The following is a 9,601-nucleotide window of genomic DNA, read 5'->3' as shown; positions in this document are numbered from 1 at the left end:
TTGATATTTTTTAAAAATTTATTATAGATAAACACTAATATATATATATATATATATATATATATATATATATTTTTTTTTTTTTTTTAAATTCCTGCTAATAGCAAATAGAGTTTTTTTATGGTTTAAATGTTTAAATATTATATTAAAAACTCTTAAATTCTTCATGGTATCAATAGTTAGTCCGACAAATAACTGATGAATTGAATCTCCTAATCATAATCTTGAAATGAAATGCATATTTTCAGTCAATAAAAATTCGTATATAGAAAATATATGCGCATGGTATCAATAGTTAGTCCGACAAATAACTGATGAATTGAATCTCCTAATCATAATCTTGAAATGAAATGCATATTTTCAGTCAATAAAAATTCGTATATAGAATGCGCATGAATCTTCATTTCTTCGAGAACATAACATATATGCGCATGAATCTTCTTTTCTTCGAGAACATAACATATATGCGCATGGATCTTCTTCATCGAGAACATAATATAAAAAAATAAATACAAAAATATAACAACAAAGAATTTAATTGAAGAACCACCATGTCATCTAAAAGATCATGAAGAAGAAGCAGAAACAAATAAAGATCTTCCAAGGGGTTTAGAAAATGATGGCATCAAAAAATTTCTTATCAACCAGAAACAAAAAACTATATCAAAATTATACCATAGATAATAATAGATTGGACTAAAAGATTCTTCACATTCAACCCACATCTAATAACTCAAAACCCACCAAATATAAATTAAATCACTAAAAAATTCAGTTGTATTCACATATGTAATTTACATACAAGCCAACCGAAAAAAAATAATTATATCCAACAGCAACGCCTAACAAGCAGCCACATTTGAAGCAATAAACCTGTTTTTTCTCACTCGTTCGTACAAAATACACACCATGGACGGTGAGGCAATAATTAGTACAAAATTGAGTTCACGCATACAATTGGTGTTAATCTAAAGTTACAACACATGCTACAACTTAATGACAAAATGAAAAAGAAAAAAAAAATGCTACATCCTGAAAGCTAAGAGAACCCAACAGTTAAAGGGATCAGGTTTTCTGAATTAAAACCACATGAAGAATCTGCGCTGCTTCCTTTCTTCCCCTCTGCGATCTGATGTGGGCGTGACGTGGAGCCTTTCGACATTGTCCATGGCCCATCTTTGGAATTCAGGCGAAGAGACCAACTCTGTCAAGCCTTTGTTAGTCTGTTCTGTGGTAAAATTATCCCACTCTTTCTTGGAGAAGCGCCTCACAGGAGTGCGATGAATGGTGGAGTAATAGTCATCATCATGCATTGGTGACCTCCTATTTATCGAACCTGCAACAATGCAAAATACATGATATTTTGGTGACATGCTGACTAATCATAGTGATCAACCATCTGAATATCTGGCCGATAAGCACCTGAGACTGGGAAATTATATGATTGGGATCCATGTCGATGCAAGTGATCTGAGAGTCCTCCAGTCCTTCGAGTCCGCTTGTACATTCGCCTAAAAAACATCAACGGATTGTTAATTGTGTAATATATAATATGCAATTTAAATTGATCTAGAAGACATTCTTCAACTTTCTGACATCGAATTAAAAAAACAAAAGATTCTTCTCTAGAGAAATTATAACGTGATCAGCATAAGTTTTTTGTGTGGTATAGCTCCTGAAAATAATATTGACTCAGCTGAAATATGTCCCAAAGCATTATAATCGATGGAAATTGAAGTCAATTTTTGCATGAGAAATACGAAATTCGACTAATTGAGAAAATAGTCTAACTAGAGCAAACCAAAGTCAGAATCACAATAAAATGGTTCATATACCTTTTCCCATAAGATTTTGCTAGTCTCATATTTGCACGATACAATCAGTTAGAAGGATTTTTCAGGTAAAGCATGACAGTGCTTCAGAAATACCAACAAATTCCCAATGAACACCAAGATTTGATCTACCTAAATTGATAACTAGTACAGAGGAGCGAGGAGAAAGTATCACAACTATACAAGTGAACCATTAACCATGACAATTGTGTGACCTTTTTCCAATCCCTTCCCACTCGCTTCATCTTTCCAAGTAAAACAAAGTCTAAGTCTGTTTTTATTTTATTACAATCCATAGCATGCTATTCTGAAAGGAATCCCACTGATATTAAGATGATCTTTTTTATAAAAAGCTTCATGAAAATTTTTAATTTTAATTTTGTATTTTTTAAAATAAAATTTTAAAATAATAAATAAATATTTGTCATATTATTCATCTCTAATAAATTCAAATGCATAAAAAACTCAACATTGTTTATTTTATTTTCTCTTTTCAACTCTCAAAGTTTATTTTAAAAAAATAAAAAACTAAGAGAAAAAAAAAACCAAACAGAGCCATGATAAACAGATTAACTAGAAACCTCTGCAATACTGAGCTGCTCAGACAGATAATTACAAACCTCTGTGATAACCACTTATTTGGAGATATCAGTTCTTAATGCTACCAGGCTTGGTTAGGAGACCGTATCACCAGACTTGTTAAGGATATCGTAACTTGAGAGAAATTCTACTTGAAAGGGTTTCTCTAGATCCGTGAGATTTAAGATGACATGATCAACCTCCAAAAATTAGTGCAAGGAATTTATTAAGTTCAATCTGTTGATTCAAAGAATCTTGAGTTTTAAGTAAAAAATACACCTAGAAAAGGAGAATTTTCCATAACAATGATGCTGACTAGTACTCAGCACAACTAGAAGACCTAATACAGAAATCTCATAGCAGACTTTTGGTTCTTTTGTATTGTACGTGATACAATTCTGCAATGCTGTAATTTAACTTGCCAAAGCACAAAATCAGGTCGATCTTATTTTGTATTATGATGTGGCAAACATTCTTAAAGATCAACCTACTGTTCTTTCCAAAAGTATAAATGTCAGCATTCCGAAAAGAAAAAAAAAAAACAACATAGCATTCTATGGCAAAGAATTACTACTATACCATGCCCCATACTGCAGAATCAAATGCAATCTACTGTCAGAATATATGAATCAGACCTACCTGAGTACACGTCGCAGAAAGCGTAACCTTTTTCCCTTTGTCATTGCTACGGTAAACATTATGAGACCGAGCACCTCTGCTGCAAAAAGTGTATCCAAAGAGCTCTACAAAAAATGGTCATTCTGAATTTAGTATGATTTCATCAAAAAATTCCAAAAAATACCATATAAGATCAAGACGGCTTAAAAATAATCTAAAATGAACAGATGAAGAAACAAAATACCTCAAGAATTAAAGCAGCAGAAAATATCCAGATTGACCATTCAACAAAATAAGCGACACCATAATCGACCAACCCTTCCTCCGTCAGAACGAGTTTGCGGACAGCCCAATAACCAAACCAAGCTCCAGCTAACACAAGGCATATAAGAACAAATATACCCAGCTGGAGAATGCAAAAAGGAGGGGAGTAAGCAAACCACGAGAGAATCACTAGAAAGACAGTAGTTGCTGTACATACTGGTTCTTAATAAGAGATGAAGACAGAAAAACGTTCAGAGATATACATAGAAATCAGCAGACAATGTAACCAAATAATTGTAGTTGACAATAGGCACAATGGAAGATTGGAAAAGATCACTCTGAATTTCTAAGAAAGGTAACTGTCTAAAATACTTTTCTCACATCAAGTCAACCCAATAATTCATTCAAATAATAGTTGGATTGAGTCCATCTTTCTGACTCTGGAGAAGTAGACATGCATTAATTCAAAAGCAACTTATTCTTTTTTCCAAACAGAAAAATAATGTTTATAGAATTGAGAATTACCCAGAGACAATAGGAAATTTGAATACTCATTTTTTTTTGATAATCTATACTCCCAATGGCTATGCATTGCTCAAGCACACTCCACGGATGATAGCTAGGGGAAGACAAAATAAGGAAGAGAAATTGAGAGTTGAATCAAGGTGTAATTTTCAGCTTATTTTTTCCTTATGCCTGGGTTATAAATACACATTGTAACTCAATACTCGTGACTCTTGTAACTACATCCTCTGTCTAACCATGAGTAAACTTGCATGCCCACTGCTAGATAGCCACTAGCCCATTAAAGGCACTATCCCAACCTAAACTTATGTGAATAACAACAAACCACAAGTACCAATAAAGGTTTAGGATGATGTTCCATGCTTGCCAACATAGGTCAAACATATTATTTCACCAACCATCACATGGAATGAGCTAAGAAAGATTCTTCTATGCTGTCTTCTCATACAATCCGCATACTTCTTCACACAAGGACAAGGATTCCTCCCACCAAACTTCCTCTACCAAGCAATGTGAGTTAACACACAACCTTCTGCATACAAATGGTGACGTGAGGAGCCGACTATGATTTCCTCCATGTAAGAAGTTGCTCGCTCGCTCTTCTTCTTCTTCATCCTCTCTGGTATCATATGTTGGCATACAAACAAAATATCATTTCTAACTATTTCAGATCATATCTTGTCATAATATGTAAAGACTATCACTAGCAGCATCAAAATATTTTAAATGATATTAAATTACATCAAATAGAGTCCCTTTCAGTCCCCCTCAACCCTTAAAAATGCCATCATAATTATTCAATTTGTAAAACTATGCCCACTGAACATGTTACCTTTTTCCCTTCATATTATCTGCTAAAGCTAGGCTTAATTGCTCCACGGCAATAGTATTTGTTTTATTTCATATACAACTCCACACGTCCACCTTAGCATTCTTATCTTTGCTATATTAATTACTTCTAACTGCTTGCACTCTAGCCCCATTAGCTTCATAAAATACCTTTTTTAGTATCCACTCTTTAGCCTAGTAATGGTTCTTCATCACTATCTACTTTCTTAAGTAATAGATACAAGATATTTAAAAGTATTAAAAAGCTATCTACTTTGTAAGCAATACATACAAGACATTTAAAACTATTAAAAGGATGTCTACTTGGTTAAGTATTCGTTCATCTTAACTATTACCTCACTTCTTTTCTAATTACAGAGTATATATTTTATATATTCAATTTTAGGTCTTTTAACTTAAAAGAAAAAATAATAATAATTTCCATAGTATCCAAACCTGAAGCTTCAAATTATTCCATATCAATTAGTGTGTTTCTTATCATGAATTCAACTATAAAATTCATATGGTAATCATGTAAAAAATAGGAACTTACAGCTAACCCTTGATAAAAGCTTAAAGCTTACCCTCTCATATCCCAAAGACATCGTAACTCGTTAAACATTGTACACAAGTAATATCATAAGAATATAAATAGTAAATTCATTTAATCTTAGTTCAATAGATAGAAGGGTAAAGCTAATGCTCATTGTGAATCTACAAGAATGAAAAATCATTTGTTATAATCCAATAGTCTCAACATTAGTAATTAAATTATCATGTGTTATTTACTAAATCAAACAATTTACTACATATTCCTTCTTATCTCAAAAACACATAATAGTACTTATTTGAAGGCTCAATCATAAAATTTTCCAAATCATCAGAATCACAAGTGAAATTTTCTTTTCATTATGGAAGGGGAGCCTTGGTGCAACGGTAAAGTTGTTGCTTTGTGACCAAAAGGTCACGGGTTCGAATCCTGGAAACAGCCTCTTGCAAAAAACATGGTAAGGCTGCGTACAATGGATCCTTCCTCGGGATCCCGCATAGCGGGAGCTTCGTGCGCCGGGCTACCCTTTTTTATATATATATATTCTCCATAGACGTCATTGTTAACTAAAAGCATATATAATTAATTATTCAAATATAAACCAAATTAATATTAAATTGTTTTGTTTCATCTCTTATTATTCTATCGACCATCTTTTCATAAAGATTCAAGATAAAACTCGTCAACTTAATCCCTTTACAAATAGAACAACACTGTATGTGACTTTCATCCAGTTTATATTAAAAACATGTCTTTCACAGATGAGCATCTCCTTGATCCTCAAACTTGATGTTGAATGACTCAACCAAATAATACTTGCTCCTGAATTCTTCAAACTATTAAAGGGATAGCATATACTCCCTTTTACTCGACATAAACCATGTGGGCCTAGGCCTTGGCCCGTGATACCATTATGTAAAATAACTTGCTATAACAACAAGTTTGCTCATGGCAACCTGATGACTAGGTTCTGTTGGAAAAAAAAAACTTTTTATGCAAAGCATTGAACCTACACTAACAGCTCAATATTGGCAGATAAGACCAAATTAAGCACAATGAGAAGACAGTTCAGTACTGCAAAATTAATAATACTACTAACATATTCAGATCCAGCGCAAACATTAATTTCATTGTTCATGTGCTTTGACAATTTTGTGCCATAACCCAGAAAGCAAATTGATTGAATCTTGCAACTCATAGCATTAACCAAACATGATTTCCATTATCACTATAAACCTTACACAACCAAAATAACCCCCCCCCCCCCCCCCCTCAACAGTTACTGAAATGTTCATTTGTTGTTTCACAACATTCGGATGATTGTTCTAATATATATTCAAATGGCTAAAAGATAATGCCTTCTTTATCCCAGATGTAATATACTGAGCATACGTGATAAGTACAGCATGAACATTTATGATAGTGTAAGAATGAGCTAGATAGTGAGGGCACTTATATAACTAGGATTGAAAGAAACAGATGTTGCCCTTGTACTGTGATAAAACACAAAAAATAAAATGCAGAATGGGAACTTACATACAGGATTGTGCATATCTTCACTAACTCCCATCTCCACAAGAAATGAACGTAATAGTCCAGAAACATATGTTAAAAGAAAGGTCCCGACACCTACCTGTCAAAGCAAATAAAGATGGCACAGAATTAAAACAGGAAGAACAGTTGCATGTGTAAATTTGTAGAATTGCCAACCCCAAATGAATGAAACTTGCAACTTTTTGTTATCACATTAAGTCATAGAACTCACAATTGAAGAATAGAGGACTATAGCTAGTGAGCTTTTTCTTCCTGTTGGCAGTAGCTTCATGCCCTGTAAATGAAGAATTGGAAACATATAAAGAATTACAAATGTGAAAAGAAGGGTAGCCATCTAGGCTAAGATAATGTCTAAAAAGAAATTCCACAATCATGAAGCTATAAAAAAATTTGCGGTTGGATGCAAGGATTTTTATGCTAATGGTTTTAGTCAGTCAAGCCAGAAACGAATAGATAAATCAAAGTAAATTATGTACATTGCAGTTGGTAATATGATCAGTGGACTTCTTCGTTGAGGATTGCTATGATATACATATTCTGGAAAGAAAAGTGTCAAGTTTCAATAATTAATCACGGCTTGTAGCCACATGGCAGTTTTTCCTTACAAAGTGACAATTTATGCACAAGTAATGTTACTAAAATTAGAATTGCATCTTCTGAAGTTTTTTGCATGGTGACCAAAAAAACATCAGGATATACAAATTATCATAGTTTGCTTCAAATATGTTCTGCCAGCAGGATAAAAACAAAACACTATGCAATGTTAATAAATACTAAAAACATTTGATAATTTGAGATACATACTATCCAATTGGAAATCATTAGATGCTCTTCCAATTATTTTTCAGCCTTTTCCCCACAAGGACATAAATCTTATTATCTGATGTTTGAAAGCCCAAAGCAATCTAGAAATTTTATAACCAAGGCATTCTCATCTTACCAACAATTATAGCTAATTTTTATGAACTACAACCAATTTAAGATTTTGGAGTCATTAGCGAAGCAATAGATCAGGAGTTTCTTGATGTGTGTCTGCAACGGATTACCTATTGAAGCTAGGATTTTCATAACTTATCAATTCAACTTATTTCCTGTGCTTTCAGTAGTTCTATAATGGATGACTTAATAGTGCACGTATAAATATGAAGAATGTAAACTAGACACAACATTTAATTAATTTATAACAAACAAAAAGAACATAGCATCAAATTTCCACAAAAGATAATTTTTTCTTTCAATATTTACTTCTCATTAGTTAACAATTCTAATGCTTAGATTCGAATGCTTAATTCTGATAGTTAAAGTCAAATGATTATTCATCAAATTTTTTGTATTTTCATTAAATAGGAGGTATTTTTCTATGTTCGAATGGCGGTGCAATTTTGTATTTTCCAACGAGAAGGTAGAACATAGGTGTGTGCCAAGTAAATCAATAGATAATGTTGATAGTATTGGACATATAGATAGAAGTGAACAACCTATTCTATACGATATGGAGAAAAAGGTTCCTAGTTGGTATAGGATAAACGACAGCAATTTGCATAAAAACACATAAGAAATCTGAAATAATTCATAGCAAACAAAAGGACATACTATGAGAGATAAGATAAACTACAGCAAATTGCATAACAGCATATAAGAAATTACAAGATCACAATGATAGATTTGAGAGTTGATTACCTGAAAAAGAATTATTAGAACCACCACTATGATACCTAAGGTCATAGCGCCACCATAATAGAAAACCACCGACTCGCTAAGAGTATGAGCAGCTATCATCATGACCGCACCCAAAACCAGAAAAATCAAACGATGGAGCAGAAATTCTGAAAAACAAAATGGCGAACACATTACTGGCAAAGATGAGGACCAGATAAGCTGGAAAACCTGGAACATGGTTTATATTACTGATTAAAAAAATGCCGGGAGTTACCTTCTTCTGTGGATAACTCAATCTTTCTCGATGGCTCCAGTGGCGTCCGGATATCCAATATCCTATCCTCGTATGGCGACATCGACTTAGTCCAAATAGGTTTGGAGAGCTTCTGCCACTGATCAGGGGAGCACATGCCTACCCCAATCGAAAAGTTCCTTGCCACAACCAATAAAAAAAAAGACCTCAAATGACAAATCGCAATATAAGAATCCAGGAGAAGGCGAGCTAGGGTTTAGGAAGGTACTTGTGGAAGCAGATCTCGGTAGTCTGGATGCGGAAGGGGGCATTGACTGGGTCGACGGAGACCGTTACCTTGAGGGCGTTGGCGTACTTGGAGGCCTTATGGAGCCGGGAGAAGCCACGTATAATGACACGGTTACAGAGGCCCTGAGATCCATCGACTGGGCGCCCGGCGGGGAGGACGAGCTTGGAAGGGTGGGAGACGACTGCATCCGTTGAGATACCCGGAGAATAAGAATACAAATAAGCGCAATGGGGTTGCGATTCTTCGGGGGATCGTGAATGACGAGAAAAATAAGGTACGGGAAAAGGAGGGTTGATTTGCTTACCGGAAACCTCATCGGAGGCGACGGTAGAAAGGAACAGGGTGTTGGTGACTAGGAGGAGCAGGGGAATGATTGCGGACGAAGGCAGCATTGTCGTATTTGGAATGACCGACGGTGAAACAACATCAAAACGAGAGTTGAGAATGGATTAAATAGATAGTCTGTTTTTGTTTTTTTAGAGTCGGTGGGCGGTACAGTGACAGGGTAAGACGGTAGTGGGGGCGCTCAAGGAATATGTAGCGTGGTGCCGGTCTGCCGGAGCGTGTATGTCTTACAACCTAAGTAAGCTGAGCATAAAATTAATTGACATTTGAAATGAGGGTTAAAGTTTAACTTAATTTATTTTTAT

The 9,601-nt window shown here is 34.4% G+C and overlaps 1 protein-coding gene across 1 annotated transcript; it reads right to left on the bottom strand.

The window, feature by feature from the left end:
- Positions 1-858: 858 nt before the first annotated feature.
- LOC122027857 lies at positions 859-9,398 on the bottom strand. Its single transcript, XM_042586868.1, has 10 exons — positions 9,256-9,398; positions 8,931-9,132; positions 8,684-8,841; positions 8,431-8,576; positions 6,962-7,024; positions 6,737-6,829; positions 3,274-3,435; positions 3,051-3,154; positions 1,423-1,511; positions 859-1,336 (listed from the first exon to the last, which is right to left on the bottom strand). Exons 1-10 carry the CDS (start codon positions 9,341-9,343, stop codon positions 1,080-1,082), a joined length of 1,362 nt encoding a protein of 453 aa, XP_042442802.1. The 5' UTR covers positions 9,344-9,398; the 3' UTR covers positions 859-1,079.
- Positions 9,399-9,601: the final 203 nt, after the last annotated feature.

Source organism: Zingiber officinale, chromosome 10A (assembly GCF_018446385.1).
Source record: "Zingiber officinale cultivar Zhangliang chromosome 10A, Zo_v1.1, whole genome shotgun sequence".
Classification (NCBI taxonomy): domain Eukaryota; kingdom Viridiplantae; phylum Streptophyta; class Magnoliopsida; order Zingiberales; family Zingiberaceae; genus Zingiber; species Zingiber officinale.
This window is presented reverse-complemented; position numbering and strand designations above follow the sequence as displayed.

What these genes read in the sequence shown, in the direction of transcription:
- LOC122027857 (XM_042586868.1), bottom strand. Translation starts at nt 9,343, where the DNA reads ATGCTGCCTTCGTCCGCAATCATTCCCCTGCTCCTCCTAGTCACCAAC. An exon ending in ACCGAGATCTGCTTCCACAA is followed by an intron (nt 8,842 to 8,930) that starts GTACCTTCCTAA and finishes GGTTGTGGCAAG; the next exon opens with GAACTTTTCGATTGGGGTAG. An exon ending in TGAGTTATCCACAGAAGAAG is followed by an intron (nt 8,577 to 8,683) that starts GTAACTCCCGGC and finishes TTTGTTTTTCAG; the next exon opens with AATTTCTGCTCCATCGTTTG.